The sequence below is a fragment of the Harmonia axyridis genome, chromosome 1, assembly GCF_914767665.1.
Source record: "Harmonia axyridis chromosome 1, icHarAxyr1.1, whole genome shotgun sequence".
NCBI lineage: Eukaryota > Metazoa > Arthropoda > Insecta > Coleoptera > Coccinellidae > Harmonia > Harmonia axyridis.
The window spans coordinates 56,194,660-56,213,293 of record NC_059501.1 but is presented as its reverse complement, the minus strand read 5'-3'; the positions used below and the strand labels follow the sequence as shown (position 1 = coordinate 56,213,293).

The window sequence follows — 18,634 nt, the reverse complement described above, 5'->3', positions numbered from 1 at the left end:
TCTCGAAAGTTGAATAGCAGATGTATAATTATAGACCGAGTAGTATGGAAGTATGGAAAGCCTAAATTATCTCGGAAACACGATTTCTATAGATTTTGTTGTGCAAAGATTTTGTGATTAGTCCGATATTATGGTAGTATTGACTCCGTTTTTTTTGCACCCCGTAATCTATAAAAATCGTGCGTCCTGTTTCCGAAATAATTGAGAGCTTCAATAATTAAAATTCACTCTTTATAATATGAAGACGTATGTATCTCAACAAGATAAGAGCACTAATATACTTGAAACTATTGAGAGAAGCTCTAATTATACTATCTACCCTATCAGTTTTTATAGCTATGATGCATTATATAACGTTTTGAACAAAAACTTCTTCTTTAAGACTTTCTACACAAGAATGTACTACAAAATGTCTTAATAAAGGCAATTTTCAGGAAACTAAAAATGAATACTGAAAAACGTATTTCGAATTATTGCATGTGCTTAAAAGGACGGCAAATCAGAGGAATGTTTGAGATTGCTTCACGTGTTTTGAAAAGTGGTGGGATCTCAATAAAGCTTATGGAAAAGGAGTTGTTGAACTCTAGCAGATTACGAGAATGCCACGTGATATAAACCTCTCTCAAAAAATAATATTGATCAAACAATGCCGTTTTCGAAAAAATTGGCTTAAAATACTTAAGGGTTTAGTTTTTTAATCAAAAATGAAATACTCGACAATTAAAGAGATTGCTATTGAAGGATTAAGACATTTGAATTAAGCGAATCATGTACAAAATGACAGCCAAACAAATATAGAAATATTTTGGAATCATAGAAAAAAATCAATCAATTGTAAAACCCTTTGTTTCTAAGTTCCCATGATTGTAGAAAATTAGTACTTTTATTCATTAGTATTATCTACTTTATCAGATTGTTACAACAACTCTGAGATACCCTGTATTCCAACTTATCTAACTCCCGCTTTGTGAAATTTAGTACTCTCTTTCAATGGCGAAGTGGGGATGGTCACACTTGCAGTGCGGATTGATAGTTATATCAATTGCTCTTAAACCGTAGGACAGTTTGCAATACCATATCGGTTGAAAATGTATATGACAATTTTATTCCATTGTGCACAAGGTGTTTTATGCGACAATGAATGAAAAAACTAATTTTTACTGTAAAAATGAGTATTTGGGTTCTTTTTCATCATAACTGGCTTAAAAATAGAATAAATTCTATGGCAGTAGGGAATATAAGGAAATATAATGAAAAACAAAAAAATCAAAGGAATATGAGATCGCGGAGTAAACAAATTCAAATTAAAACGACCGTATGATGCAAATTCTCAGTATAAATGTCCAAAGAGGATACTGTGTATGCACAGAAATTTTAAGACTGCTTATTTTTCCTAGAACAATATCTTACTACACATAGGTTATGTTTTTCATTTCGAGAAAATAGATGACTCCTCAGTAAATTAAATAAAGCTTAGAAATGAACTATATTAATTTTCGACTTGTTTAGTAATTTGATTACTCGAGTAAGGGGCACTGATTACAATAGCAGCACAAACATCTACACACAAAACATTCATTGATAGTTTTTGGTAGTTTATCAATCTTGCACTTACATAATTAAATTTACGATGAATATACTTTATGCTTGACAGATATGGTCTTACAATGCACTCACAGTTGAAGAGCGACTAATTCGACTATCAAGCTGCACCTCAATTGTGACTATCCCCACTTCGCCATTGAAAGAGAAAATAGATTTGATATCGTCAAACGCAAAACTTTTGATTGTTGCACTGATCCACTATATTCCCGAAAGTATCTTCCATACCTGTACATATATGTAATGAAATGCAGAAAAACGTTTTTTTTGACCACAGCAAGGGTTGTGAGAAAATTCCTAGGAGGCGACAGACAGGCCTTAAGGACCAGCGAGGCCATGCGTATATGAATAGGTATTTTTCTACTTAATCACATTAGAAAAACTTTTTATTCTAGTCACGCTCAAAAGCCTTATAGACGAATAGTCGAATGTGTCCTTTGTCTTTCCATAAAATGTAATGCAAAATCTTATTGTATTTGAGCACCTATATAGAACCACAACAAATGAGACAGAAAACTCTATTTGCTAAATTTGTCGAAAAGCTCTAATGTAAGAAGCTAATGACAATCAGCTCAATAAGAAAATACCCGAGATAGACTCTATTCAAAATAGAATATTTTTTATTGTGAATGAGTCTAAAGGTTTAAGCCGATATTGCTAGTATAATGATAATCCTCAACTAGAGAACCTGTTCCCCCATGGAAAACGACACATTCACATCAATTCCATGATATAAAGCAAAAACAATGAATAAATCCCAGAAACAAAAGTTTGAATCAACAAAATTTCATACGATACTTGTTATCAATCTATAGAAATCCAATTCCACCAAAGTCTACCATGAACTCAGGTTCAAATAAGGAAAGCATATAGATTTTAAATATTCCCAGGAAGATTCAATTTAACTAAGTTCAAAGTTAAATTGAAGCGGAGCCAGCCAAGGAGAGATTTATCTTTATCCGTTCTTTTAGGATATATGGCATTAAGGAAGACTGATTCTGAGATAAAGGGGGACATAGACTACTGTTGTAATCAGCATTGGGAATACTTTGAAACAGGATGATAAAATATTCACCATTTTGAAATTTTAAGTACTTTGAAAAATCAACAGTAGGTAGAGATTTTATTTCAAATCTATCTTTACGAGATATGTTGCCCTCAGCATTTTTATTTTCAACTTGTGAATACTTAGTTCAAATTATAAATTTCACCATTGTCATTTAAAAAAAAAACACATGAATTCTAGTATTTATTTAAAACCATATGAATTAATGTACAAAATTTACATACATTAGTTTTGACTTTCTAGCATGAAGTCGACTTACATGTGGATATCGATCTTATATAGTTTTAGTCCTGATGGAATGTTTCCTCCTGTTCTTCACTAAAATCATCCAAGTTTTCTGGAAAGGGATCAAGGTGGCAGTGGAAGTAGTAAAGTTTTATGCTCATGTTACAATCGAGACTTGAAATTTGAAAGCATAACTTAAATATCTGCTTTATAAATTAGGGGAACAGCTGTTTTGGTATAGATGTTTTTTGAGCAGATTCTATATCGATTTGATGTCCTGAATTCGAATAACGTATTCATAAATATAAATAACATATTCATTTTTACCTAGGAGCTCAATTTTTCAAGATATACAATTTTAGAGAATTATAAGTAACATTATTCAAACTCATGTGCATGTCCTATCTTCCTTGGTAGCAGTCCTCCATAACTTAAATATCTTGGTGAAATCTTTCACCTTGTTCCTCACTCATGTTTCCTAAATTTTGGCTGTGTACATAGTGTATTTCAATACTTATATTACACATATTTGAAACTATTAAGCACCTTGTTAACCATTTTATCATAGTTTTGAGCTTTATGTTTGTCTAGAAAATTTTCTACAACTGTAACAAATGATGTCCAAGCTTCTCGTTCAACTTGATTCATTGATTTTATGAAGGCAGGATCCTAAACTAATTGTCTCATTTGTGGGCCGTAAAACATCCCTGCTTTGAGTGTTTCTGTGCTCCACTGATGCATTTTCACCTCTATAAATGCAAAACATGACCCATTCTTATCAAGAGCCAATTGCTTCATTAAGCCCATTTTTATATGTAACGGAGAAAGTATATTTTTTTCTATTTCAACCAAAGGACATTCTTTTCCCAAACTCCATGTTTTCTCTCTGAGGCCAATCTTTTGTAACCCAGTTGTGTGTTTTGTTCCTACTATTCCAGAGGCACAAGAAACACGGATATTTCTTGGAACCACTTTGCTGCTCAAGAGAAAAGTTCGCCATTTTTAAATCTACACAAATCATCCATTGATGTTCGTGATACATTATCTTCTGCAAGACCAAAGCTATGGTATTAAATTCTTCTTTCTGTTTCGTTGAGTGAGCTAGAGGTATAGAACCAACTACAGACTGACAATAAAACCATTGTACCTACATTATTGAATATATAACAATTTCAGAACTATCATAAATCAATATACCGAATGAAACCCACATTGGTAGATAAGTTGACCTATCTAAAAAAGTAAATCAGCTCTGAAATCCCAGGCACCAAAAAAAAATTTTTTTGTTGCTGCTCTGTGTTATGTTTCCCAAGAAAATTTTGTTGAAGTTGAATAAATGAATGAATACCTGCCACTAGGTTCAATCTCATTTTCTTTGATATAGTAAATTGTGGATATTCAATAAGTTGCTTTATTTGAAGACCATCATATATACCGGCTTTCAAGTTTTCTTTACTAACCTCAGAAGATTTACCTGACATTTATCCGAAACAATTTTTACCTTGTTTTGAAGCTTCACAAATTGCTTCCGTAGCCTCAACTCAATATGCAAAGGTGGAAGTTAGTTCAAAGCTTTGAAAGGGGAAATTAAAAACCATAGTGTTAAATAAGTAGGGTTTTTTTATTAACTTAAACCTTCTATATTAAGTTTGCTCATATTTTTGCGAAATGCTGAATCTTATTCTTGGAAATCGTTTGAATTCTATCATGCTAATCTCTCCATGAACCTAGCTGTACATTGGCTTCATTCGATGGCCGATAAGCACAGATGTTTTTCTTCAAGAAATCAACAGTATAATCATTACAATCGAAGTTAGTTTCTTGTTTAATAGCATGTGAACCCGAGTAAGGAGCAGGATATGGTTGTCCCAGGAACTAGGATATTATGTATAATAGAAACCTGAATTAACCATACTAAACAAGCAATAGAGCTGTGTTTGTCGCCACTATTTTTGAACGAGCACATAAATTTCCATTTAATTGAATACGAAGTATTCGGTATCAGTCGTGAATGGTATGAAGAGGTTTTTACATCTATTTATTTTATTGGAATTTTATGTTGATATCAGTACAATGTTGCATATTCATACCTGGTGCACTGTGAATTGTAATTAAATAACACAAAATCGTTATTGCGCAATGATATATTCAAGATATCTCTAAAAATATCTATTAACCTTGTCTCATGGATTATTACTTAACACCAAAGAACTTGAAGTGTAACGGTGTATAAAATAACTTTCCTTGGAGAACCAAATGCATGGGTTGAAATTGCGAGGACCGATCATATCTTTCGTATAATTCAGTCATGAATTAAAGTGGATGTGGACTGAAATATGTGCAGAATCGTAATTGACCAAAGCATTCCAAGTAATGGATTTCTACGGCATCATTTATCTGGTTACTTAAGATTTCTAGAGATCTATTGCATTATTTAGAATTTTTTTAGAACATAGATATTCACTGCAAATTCGTTCTCCATTATGGTATTGCAGCATTCTCAAGAATAAGTGTATTGTGAAAATCCATTACAATATTCAAATACTTTCAACGATTTTCATAAAAGAGTGATTATGAACCTTGAAAGTTCCTCTGCAATTTCGAATATTATTATTATAAAAAATCTATACAGTTTCAAAGTAGGGAAGACATTTCCAACACAGTCAATCCTTACACCGTCAAAATTGCGTCAAGATTGTTTTAAATCGCTCGAGGCACTATGACCTAGAAACTTTTCCAGCTTCAGGTTGTATCTAACAAACTGCAGTGAAGGTGGCTAGCATCTTAATTCTTAATTAAGGTATCTTTGGTGTGTCGACCCCGGAAGAATCCTGAGAACTCAATGGTTAGTGCTATTTGCACAGCTGGTTTTGTGGCTTCTTCTTCTTCTTCACCAGTGCTTATTCTGGTTGAACTGAGACCTTGTATTCCATTATTATTTCATATGAGAGTAGAGAGACTCTGAACACACCGACTGGAATTTTGCAAGCCTATAAAGTCCCCTCTCTCCTTTAGAAATGGTAGGTGTAGCGTCCTCTACTCAATAAGGTTAGCCCAGGCGTGCAGAATATGCCCAACAGTTGCATCCCTGCTCATGCAGCAACGGTACAAGGATCCACTAATTATCCACTGATTATTGAACATGTTTTCAGTTAGTTCACCAGTCACCAATGTCGAAGCCACCTATCAAGTTTCTGTCTCAGACTTAGGGGACAGCCTCCCAATAAGAAGCTTCAATTGCCTGAGACCACTCATCGTACTCCATTCAGAAAAAAAAATTTCTGTCTTATCTTGTGACTAGGGTTGCCAGATGTCCGGTTTTCGACCGGACAGTCCGGTTTTTTTCATGTTTGTCCGTTCGAAAAAATTTGGGTAAACCGGACAGAAGATTGTCCGGTTTTTAAATTTCGCGCAATATCTGGCGCGACCGCGCAATATCTAGCGCAACCGCGTGACAACCAACAGTATTGTTTGTAGTTACGTAGATAGATATTGCGCATGTCAATGTTATGGGAAATCTATGGACTGACGAAAGAAATCGTCTCGATGTAAACACTGTAAAATATGAATTGTGTGCTTATGTCAATATGAATGCTAGTTGCACGGAATTTAAGGATGCTATGTCAAGCAATAAATCTTTGTTGAAAGCAGTCTCGTCAAATGCTAAGTATATATAGAAGTAGACTGTAAGTTTTTCGTAATTTTTCGTTATATTTTGTAATTTGTAATATGAAAAAATAAAAAATAAGAATTTGTCCGGTTTTTTCCTCATATACATCTGGCAACCCTACTTGTGACTCATCCCCAATTCATCTTCAGAATCCTGCAGACTATCAGAAAGATTGAGATTACAAAGAAGTGATGAAATTACAAAGAACTGCAACGTTCTACATGGATCTTCATTGAAGGACCTGTCAGGTCAAATGTCAGTAGTTTGTAGACCTTAATGCCCATGATGAGAAGAGCTGATCAGAAGACTCTGGTTTATTTATTTATTGCCCATTTAGGATACAAACAGTAAAAATTCACCAACTAAGTTTCCACTTAATATTATAGTAGATAGAAATACAACTCGTCGAAAAGAAAGAAAACAAATTCCCACTAACCCGACATGAAAAAGTGTTTCAAGAGTTTTTTGAACCTTGCAAAACTATCTGAGATAATGTCTATGCCTATGCTTCCTATAAGTTATAGGATGTAAAAGACATAGCGATGAAAGCTATGTTAATACAACAACAACAGCTAATTGTTAATGCAACACTGAATATTTTCTGAATTTTATTTTGTTGTAAATTTCTGTATATTTTTCTATTCTTTTCGCTAACCCAACTGTTAATACAACTCTTATCTATATATTTTCTAAATTTGATTTTGTTGTAAATTTCAGTATATTTTTCAATTTTTTTCGCTAATATAATTGTTAATACAACACTAAATATTTTCAAAATTTTCAAATTTTCTTTTCGGTAAATAAATACGCTGCATATGGTCACATATGCGCCTGAGATAATCAATATTGATTCGATATCACGGAATGAATGGAGCGTAACACAGTTCCAAGTTAGCATTTAAATTTCGTTATTTTCTATATTCTTAGTTTGTGCAATGTTTACAAAGACTGCAAATAGATACCAGGATAGTACCAACTCTCCATTCTGGCGTAAAACCAAATCTCTCAATTCTTCATGAATTTTTTTTAAAATTATTACTTACAATTTTTTGACTTGTTATCAACAACCCCCTGGGTACGCCTAAGACTCAATTAATAGTTGTTTTCTTCCAAATTTTTATAACGGATATATTCAAATTATTCATCTGATTTTATCAGTGCATATTTCTTTCGAAGCTGCAATTGAGAATAAAATAATTTGATTTTATCTTTGTTGAAATATTTTCTGCGATGAAATTCACTAATTATCATTTTTTTCATAGATCCCATTGATTATCCTGAAATCATGAATTTCAAGATATCTGAAAAAAATATTGAGAATTATGAAAGAAAAATTATCGATTGAAATTTCAACAGAAAACGAACATACAAAAAAAAATTTTTTGGAAATATTTATATTCGAAAAAATTTTCAATTAACGACCAATTTTCAATTCCATAATTTCCATTCAGACATTCAAAATAGGATACAAAAATCATTATCTAATTTTCGAACTAGGAATTTATTTTCTTATTTCTAATTCTCAATTTTCTCCCTACGGATACGAAATAATTCGATAATACTCCTTGACAAAACGATTCATTTATTTTTCTTCTCGGCACAGCCTGAAACCCGTTTTTCTAGACTTCAAGGAACGGGATCATATCTGACAATAGACAGTTTAGTAACTGCTCTTTTCGGAACAGCCTGTTCTTTGGAGAACGGGACCAGTTTCGCTTTTTACGGAACAGGCAAAAAAGAACCTGTTCTGTTGGAAAACGATAACAGCTCCGACTTCCGAGAGCAGATTCAATTGATCATTGCGCAGAAGCACTGAATCGTTTGAAAAGAACAGGTTCGGTTCTTCAAAAAGAATAGGTACCTGGAACAGTTTGAGCTAACCTGTTCGGTTCTTTCCGTATCATACCTAGTTCTTGCTTATTCAGTCATTTTGGATCGTTTCTCGGGAGCGGTTCGCGCGTTGAGCATACTCAAATTTCACAAAAATAGTAATTCTGACGAGGAAATTTTTCCAATATTCGAGGTTTTCGTAACCAGTCCAACACTTGATGAACCAAATCCCGGGAGCCCAACGTTATTGAGAAATTGAAACGGGTTCGTGATGATCCCAACCTCTACATTCCGAAGCATTAAAATGCAAATGTGAATGTGTCCAAAATTCGTTGACTAGTGAGAGGATCTCAGAATCCCTTGAAGCTACAAAAATTGAATGACACAATTTCGGGCTCAATTCTTGAAAGCATTATTTTAGTGAAAACCGCAACCTGAAACTGGAAAAAGAGCCTATAGTATAGAATTTTTTTTTCATATTTTCACTAGACAAAGAGTTTGGGACACCCGATACATAATATGAATTAGATGTACAACTTTGTTCCGCCATTTTGCGATAGATGGTTGTAGCGGTGAGTGGTAGTCGAAATAAATAGATCGTAGATGTCATACAATAGGCTAAGGTATTTGTAAACATAACGTCATATCAGTCAATTTGTGTCTGCATCATAAAGTTATTCTAGATTAAACATGTCAGCTTATAAGCCAAATTCTCGTCTTTTGCAGGAGGTATTTATTTTCTGCTTCAATATGAAGCTGTGGATGAGGCTCATAAAATGTTCTGAAATATCCATGGTGAGGTAGTTGTTAGTGTTCGTGCCGAGAGTGGTTTCAACGCTTCAAGAACATTGATTTTGCCGTCGAAGACCAGCATGCTGGTGGAAGAGCATTTTTCGAAGATGCAGAATCGGATTACTTGATCAAGACTCATGTCAAACGCAACAAGAATTGGCAGGATCATTGAGAGTGACGCAACAAGCCATTTCAAAACGCCTGAGAGTCATGGAAATGCTTCAGAAACAAGGAAATTGGGTGCCGTACGAGTTGAAGCCAAGATATGTTGAACGGCGTTTGTTTGCTTGTGAACAGCTGCTTGCAAGGCAAAGACTGAAGGAATTTCTGTATCGAATTCTGACTGGAAAAGAAAAATGGGTTCATTACGATAATCCCAAGCGCAGAAAATCATGGGAATACCCTGCCCATGCTTCCATGTCAAGGGCCAAACCGAATATTCATAGTTCCAAGGTCATATTCAGTATTGTAGTGTATTATGAGTTGTTGAAACCAACTGAAACATTCACAGGCGATCGTTATCTAACGCAATTAATGCGTTCGAGCCAAGCATCGAAAGACAAACGTCCGCTATACAACCAGAGACGTGATACAGTGATTTTACAGCATGACAATGCTAGACTCCATGTTGCGAAAGTGGTGAAGACATATTGAAAAACGTTGAAATGGGAATTCGTACCCCACCTGCCCTATTTTCCAGACGTTACTCCCTCGTACTATCACTTGTTACGATCAATGGCTCATGGCCTGGCTGACCAGCACTTCCGGTCTTATGAAAAAGTTAAAAACTGGATCGATTCGTGATCGCTTAAAAAGATGAACAGTTTTTTCAACTCGGGATTCGTGTGCTGTCCGAAAGATGGTAGAAAGTAGTGGCCAGCGATGAACAATACTTTGAATCATAAATGTATAACAATTTTTTTATTACAATAAAGCGAATTTCGGAAAAAACGGCGGAAGCAACATTGTACGCCTATGTATGTATAATAAGGAAATTATTTCGTGTCTTTTAACTTTTCAATTTACTCCAAAGAAGCAGAAAACTTTATTTGTGTTGTTTTATGATAACAGAACATTATGATAATATTATGTTTTTTTAATTATTAGTTTGTGTTCTTGAAAGTACATGTGTGAGTTTGAAAGTATTTTTTTATGATTTTATTGGGCTATTGGCGAACACCTCCATATTATAAGTCCTTAAAGGTTAATTCGTCAAGAAATAATGGTTATTTTATGCACTATTCCTAAGAACTAAGACTAAAACTAAGAACTAAGAATTGAACGCTTTGAAATCAATGAGGCCGTTTATGCATTTTACTAAGAACACTGTGACTAGAAAGTTGGCCAACTAAGGACTAAGCTTTTAGGTAAAATAATGAAGTGCGTATGAGCCGCAGAAAAATTCAATATTGACGAGTGACAGTTTCTACCGTTTCATTTTCAGTACTTCGGGTTTATCGATGAAAAGTATTCGGTGTATCTGGAAAAAATTAAATTTAATTTTTTCACAATCAATATTAATGTCAAGCAACAAAATCTAGATCAAATTATATGTTTTACCATGAATAAACGTCACTGAATTCTTAGGTAGAGTTTTTATGGTGGATTTATGCACCAGTCCTAAGAACTAAGACTAAACCTAAGAACTAAAAACTAAGAATTGATCGGTAACAAATCAATGAGGGCATTTATGCACGTTTCCTAAGAACTAAGAACTAATACTAGTAGACCAACTGTTAACTAAGAACTAAGGGCTCAGGTAAAATATAGGAGTGCGCGTGCGCCGCATAGAATTTCAATATTAACGAGTACCAGTTTCTATCATTTTATGTTCTTCATTCGTGTTTATCGATGAAAAGTATAAGGTGTATCTGAAAAAATTAAATTTAATTTTTTCACAATGAATATAAATGTCAAACATCAAAGTATAGAACAAATAGAAAGTAGTTCGAGCACGTGCGCATGCCTTAACTGAGAACTAACAAGAGAGTGCATAAACGCCACTGAATTCTTAGGTTTAGTTCATAGTTCTTAGTCCTTAGTTCTTAGGAATGGTGCATAAATCCACCATTAGTTATTGGTTCTTAGTTCATAGTTCTTAGGAATGGTGCAAATAGCAACCATAATACACTGATCAACAATTTCTAGGGATCACTTATGAACTTCTCTTCATTTGTATTTTTTTCAAGTTATCTCGTGAATATCTGTACATTATATGTTCTCTACGGAAAAAGTAAGATGTTTTGAGTTGATTATATCAAAGTCTTCCTCACTTCATCGGCTCTTGTTCACAAAATCGATTATTATCTGTAGGCTGTTACAGGTGGAGTGAAAAGCAATGTGGTATTTGTTATTAAATCTGTTTTTTCTCTCGTTCAAACACATAAGGTGACAATAATTGAAGAAATGAGAACAATATCAGCTTATCAGTCATGCCGAGAAGACGTTTGGCTCCTGTGCAACTGGACCAAATCATACGGTGGATACAGGAAGGTTTGTCCCAGCGAGAAGTGTCCCGGCGGTTGAATGTTTCGCAAAGTGTCGTGAGTCGGGCTTGGAATAGGTTCATCCAAAACGACTCAGTAGCTTATGTTCATGGGTGAGGTCGGCAGCGCAGTACAACAGCTGCCCAAGACCGTCTTTTGATCCTCAATGCTAGGAGAAATCCCACTTACCCGGCGTCGCGGCTCAATAGATCACTGAGAGTTGCAACAGGAGTTCTAATTTCGAACCAGACTGTAAGACGACGACTACATGTTCGTGGTTCATCGACGGCTATGGGCTGAGGAGCACCGCAATTGGACACTCGAAGATTGGAGCCGATGTTTATTTACGGATGAGTCTAGATTTCGTTTGGTCAACTCCGATGGACGTATTCTTGCTTGGAGGGAAAGAGGTCGAAGGTATGCAGAATAGTTTATGGTACCCACAACAGCTTTTGGCGGAGGTTCTATATGTGTATGGGGAGGCATTTGTTTGAACCAACGCACAGAGTTGGTTGTTCTGCAGAACACCACCATGACCAGCCAGAGATATCACGATATGATTATTGAACCCATAATTGTTCCGTTTGCGGCTGCCGTGGGCGAGAATTTCATTTTAATTGACGATAATGCCCGTCCGCACCGTAGTCGTCTGGTTAATGAAGCGCTAGAAACTCATGCTATTGATAGGATGGACTGGCCAGCTCGCTCTCCAGACATAAATTGCATCGAACATGTCTGGTCTGAGATGTCTAGACAATTGTCAACCTTAGAACAACCGATCAATAACCTGGAGGACCTTTTTAACGCTTTACGGGATATTTGGACGAATTTGCCCCAAAATTTTAAAAATCGTTTGATCGAAAGTATGCCTCGTAGGGTAGAATGCTTGAGACGAGCTCGTGGGGGACCAACTAGGTACTAGCTTAACCGAAACTTCAGCCTTCTTGTGGTTTCATCATAAAATTTTTTTGTTATTCAAACACAGAATTTTGAGTGTTCCTAATAAAGTGTTTTTTCTCTCCAACTTTCCATTTTTTCATTCTTTTCTCAAGTGAACCATATTATCAACTGAAAATACTCTGATATCTGACTAAATTTATAATCTTGGAGCGAATATTTCAGAAATAAATTAAGAACAAGTAAGTGATCCCTATCAATTGTTGAGCAGTGTACTTTAGGTGTTTGTTTCTTCTTTGGGCCTCACCTGTTTTGAGTGCCACGACCCGCCACTGTTCCGATGAGCCAAAATCAAGACTGGTAAACCATAGGACGTCATTCAGCGTAAATCCTCCTTCGGAATCCCCATCAGTCATCCACCCCCTGTCAGCCCCCCCGGTCGGTATAAAACGTGTCCAAATCGGAATTTTATGGGGACAGTTCTGAGTTCCGATAATTCGTTTGAGTCGGATGGGCGCCAGCGTCTGTCACGCTCCACTCTCTGTTCGCCCGAACAACTTCATAATTCTAAAGTCCAAGTCATGGTTGCCGCTATCAAATACACATTTATCTTAAACTTGAGGTAGGTCGCGTGCTCCGCTATTCAGGAACAATCATTAATTCTCGGGAACGGCAGTCACTATGTATACTCCAAAAATAAATGTGCGTGATACGGGATCAGTACGAAACGCGTTTGGACTTTTCGACTTTTATCTCTTTCGGAAAAAACTTGGGTGGACTTGATTCGATATCGGCGCAATCTGGAAACCGAGAAATAGTTTACAATTGAAAACTCGGTAAAACTCTTTTTGATCTTTTGGCGTCAGGAGCTTTCGATTACATGGTGCTTCATGCGCCTATTGTGCCGTGGGGGTGTACAATGCATCCCATTTTGGGTGAGACAGCCAGGTTTCTCGCTTGTTATTTAAGATAGAGCCTTTCGGTTTTCACGTTCCTGTCCTACTTTTTCGTGAAACTGAAGTAGGTCTAATCAGATTTTGCATAACTGTTTCCGTTCAAGAGATACAGGGTGATTTTGGAAATTGATACTTTTCGGACCCCTCCTTTTTCTCCGAAGTTATTAGGAATAATGCTGAGGTAAAAACTACGTCTGAATCAGAATTCTGCGTGGAATCCAGTGGCGTACTCAATTTTTTTTTTCGGGGCAAGGTTTTGAAGATTCAACACAAACCTAAATTTTTTTTAATGGAACACCCTATATATCATTACTTCGTTGAGTTCTTTATTTTTTTTCCTTGAAAATGATGTATGATACTATATAGGTAGAATGGTCAGAAATGTTAAAAAAACACTAAAACATCAAATAATGATGATTTTTTGTTAATGAGCAATGGATTTCCCATATGAAAAAAAGGTTCAATTAGATAATTTTAATTTGTGATTTTTATAAATAGTAGAGTAAGCAAACAAAGATAATACACTCATCACTAACATGAAAAACAAAACGTAGGTACCTACCTTATAGCAACAAATAAATAATACAAAAATTCATAAACATTGCATGATATCTTATAGCTTAAACTGTTCAAATTACTGTCCATTTTCCTCTAATCTATCTATCTTAAATATCATAACAAGCGGGAAACCTGTGCACCCAAAATGGGATGCACTGTACAGGGTGATTCACTTATAGGACGCCAATTTTACCGAAAACTGCCGAATATTTTTCTTATTCTGTTAACGATGTTTTATACAAGTCCATGTTGACTTGAGATTCGTTTGAAAGTCGGTAGTAGCGTCGCTAGGAGGTGGCTAGGAGGTCCCGGGTTCTCCCTAAATTTTTGTTGATGAATGAAAATCGCTTTTAGTCCAAAATGGTAGAAATGGTATCCACAAAAAAAAACTTTGAAATCATCATTTTTCCGCAAAAACACAATTTACGGAATAAAAAAATATTCAGCCGTTTTAGGAAATATTGGGGTCACCAAGATAGGTGATTCAACCTGTACAATACTATACAAGCTCTATGACAAAGTATGAGATATGATAAACTACACTCATTTTAAAAATTTTTTTCTTATGGATATAGGTCCTATTCGTTTTCGTTTAGAAGTTACAAGAATATCAGAAAAAAACTTCTTGTTGAAGTTTGGTGATTGGTCTTTCCTGTTCCATTAATCGTCCTCCTGAAATTTTGGCATCTATATATGTAATGTCATGGATCATTCAAAAATGGCGAAATTATTAGTTCTTGATATGTTTGATTCAAAATAATTCCCATTGATTGAAAAGGATGTATCAATTGAAAGAAGTTCATTCTACAATCTAGTAGAAATCTCTGTCGAGCCGTGTATCCCAATGCGCAGAACATTTTCCATAGTTCTAACGAATAATTGGACAATTCACGATTAAAATTTCATGTGAGAGAATAGTCATAGTCATAGTCATTTATTTTTCCATCAAAAATTTGCATGGACTGTCAATTAAATATTAAATATAAGAAATAAAAAAAATGCATACATATAAGTACATATACAAAACGAAACAACCATCACCAACTTTGCAGATCAGCCACACCATCAAAAAACTCCCCCACACTATAAAACTCGCCCTGCATCAACAACCTCCTGGTAGAATACTTAAATTGGCCGAATGAAACTCTCGAATGCTTAGTGGTAATGCGTTGTACAGATTGATGCCGTTAGACAAGAAACACCTTTGCACAGCCGCGGTTCGAATTTTCGGCTGCCTTATATTATCTTTTCTACGGGTATTGTGTTCGTGAAAATCAGACTGCCGGGCATATTCCCTCCTATTTTCATGGAACGGGTACTCGAAAAACTTTTATTTCTTTTTCGTAAAATACGAATCTGCAATAGAAAAAAGCGGTGGCCATTTGAAATTCCAAAGTTGACCCCTATACCCCACTCGAGGGGGAATTGAATGCCCCATTCTGAAGTTTTCCCTCAAAACCATAATTTTTTTATTTGAAACATTTTTCCGTAAGATGTTTCCTTTTAGAGATTTCTGACTGATTCTACTTAAAAAAATTACACAGTATGTTTGAACTTTCAACATTGTAACAACCTTCCCCAACAACAAAAATTGTTCGAAATGTCCATCTTCGGTTTGAACACAAGCCTCACATCGACGAACTGAAGATTGCATTACTCGGCGGATCAGACTTGGGTCGTTTCTTATAAGGTTTGCTGCATCTTGAATTATATCAAGTAATTGTTAATGTGATTTCCACATAATAGACAGCTGTTATAAAAATCTTCTTCTTCTTCTTCCTCTTTCGATAGGACTGTGTCCTGTTTCTTTCTGCCTTCTTCCTGTTATTGTTGCGTCTCTTGAGATATCGAGCTCCAGCTTTCTCTCCATCTCTTTGGGGGGCGTCCCAATGGTCGACGTGTGTTTGGTTTCTGTGTTTCCGCCCATTTCGCTAGTCTTTCTGCTGGTATTCTCTCTACATGGTCTCTCCAGAACCTCCTGCGTGCTCTGATCCATCGGACCACATCCTGCACCTCAAGTTCCTCCCTAATATCTGCACTCCTAACACGATCTCTGAGTGTTACTCCTTTGATGCATCTTAAAATTCTCATTTCTGTTGTTCTTGCCATTCTCTTGGTTGTAGTTGTTTCTGACCTCGTTTCGGCAGCGTATGTGAGCACTGGTCTCACACACGCTTTATATATACGAGTTTTTGATTTTTGGCTCATAGTTTTGTTGGTCCAGATTACATCTCGCAGACAGCCTCCGATTTTTGCGGCCTTGTGCGCTTGTGCTCGTACTTCTTCTGCAACGCATCGTTCACTGGATGCTATCACCCCTAGATAGTTGAATTTTGACACCTGTTCTATTATCTTATTGTTGACAACTATCTTACATCGGATAGGCTCTTTGGCGATGACCATGGTCTTAGATTTTTCGCAACTTATGCTCATGTTCAACTCTTCTGCGGCTATTTTAAACTCATGCACCAGGCGTTGTAGGTCGTCTTCATTCTCTGCTACCAGGACAGCGTCATCTGCATAGCACATAATCTTCAGAGAGCGATTTGCCAACTTAAAGCCTGCTCTCACCCTATAAAAACCTAACGAATTGAAATCCGATTAATGAGTTAGCCATGGTGTTAGTCTCCCTTGGCCTATCCATTTATTGGGGACATTTCACACTGGCTTCTGTTTGTGTGTTTACTGACCAGATAGGGTAAAATTCCCAGACTAACCTTTTTTGTTCTTGTCGTCATTTTGTACTCTGTATCAAGTTCTCATCCTGCTACATCGAGGCATCTCGAGGTAATAACAGAGAAAAACCGATGATACTCATCCGATACTCGAGACAAGTTCAGGATACCGTGTCGGGTCGGATACTTAAAATACAATGTATTTCATTTTAACTTTTAACACAATAATTTGAATAATTCAGGAATTTCCGATTTATTACTTTACTTCCTTCTCCGAAAAAGTTGTGGCGTCGGTTGCCATAACTTTTCCATTACTTTTTCCCATACTAATAAAGAAGTCCTTTATCCTTCCAGTATTTACACCTACGAATGTAACATATACCAAATCAAAATTAAAATTATCATTTCTAACAATCCCTAATTTATCATCTCTTATGTACCTATTATCAAAAACTTTCAAAACTAATGTTCGTAGCGAAAACCTATACCTTCCTACTCTATATTAAAATTTAAGTTTGTGGTCTCAATAAACCACATATTCTCAACAAGCTTGAGCTCGAGATCATCGATAAAGTCAGTCTTGCTCCAAAAAATTTGAATGCAAATCTGCATATAAACGACCATTTATTACATGCACTGGCATCAAATCCTTGTTGAAAATCGCACTCCAAACGTTGACACTAAAACGAACCAGAAGAAGAGATCCAGAACAAACAAGGAGGTGATTGAACTCAAGAGAACACTGGATGCACTTGCTACGATCTGTGAAGTGAAGAAGGACGAGACAAGTAGGAAAGTCTATAATTCATTTAAGGCGAAATACAGGGAAAAGATGACAGAGGTCGATCGCAATTTGAATCTGGAGAAGATAAGGAAGGCAGAAAATAAGTCAAAGGCCATTTGGTCTTTGATTAGGGAACGAACAGAGTCCAAACAGAAAGTAGTCGAACCGAAGAACACCGTCGATGAGTTCAACAAATTTTTCGCCAACATCGGAGAAGAAACAGCAAGAAGTTGCAACAGAGGTAATACAACACCAGAAGAACTTCTGAGAAAATGCAGCAAACAACCGAGTAATTCTATTTACATGCAAGACATAACATCGGACGAAATAGAAAGAATTACAAGAAGGATGAAAGTTAAGAACACAAGAGACATTTATGGACTATCTACTAAAGTTTTGAAAGAGATTATTTCTACAATCGCCTTTATTTTGAGTGGAATATTCTCAAGATGTTTATCTGAGGGACACTTTCCCGATCAACTAAAAAGGAGCCGAGTCATTCCGATTCACAAACAGGACGACCCAGGAGAGATGAGTAACTTCCGGCCGATAACCATTCAACCAGCAATGGCAAAAATTTTAGAGAGTGCGATAAAGGATAGATTCACTAGCTTCTTTAAAAAACAAGACATCTGGAGGCGACAACAACATGGCTACCTGAAGGGCAAATCTACCACAACAGCACTAGCTGAAATCCTACGAAAGATCGCTGAAGCCATTGATGCAGGAAGGAAATGTGAATTATCCTCATGTGATCTTAGCAAAGCTTTTAACAGTATGGATCACTCACTCCTGCTAAAGAAGTTGAGTTTCTATGGAATAAGGTGAGTTGCTATGAAGTTGATGACCAGCTACCTAGAAAAAAGGTACCAACAAGTACAAATAGGTGAAGAATACTCTAACTGGGAACTGGTTGAAAGTGGAGTTCCATAGGGATCAATCTTGGGACCAATTCTTTTTCTGGTATACGTTAATGATCTGCCCGCGAATATAGAACAGGTGGATGTGGTTATGTTTGTGGATGACACCAGCTTCCTCCATTCGGCCCTCAACCAACAGGAACTAGATGATAGCAAAAGAAAGACATTGGCGG

At 36.0% G+C, this 18,634-nt stretch overlaps 1 protein-coding gene across 1 annotated transcript; it reads left to right on the top strand.

The window, feature by feature from the left end:
* The first annotated feature begins 17,388 nt into the window (after positions 1 to 17,388).
* LOC123672224 lies at positions 17,389 to 18,369 on the top strand. Its single transcript, XM_045606242.1, has one exon. It carries the CDS (start codon positions 17,389 to 17,391, stop codon positions 18,367 to 18,369), a length of 981 nt encoding a protein of 326 aa, XP_045462198.1.
* The last annotated feature ends 265 nt before the right edge of the window (positions 18,370 to 18,634 follow it).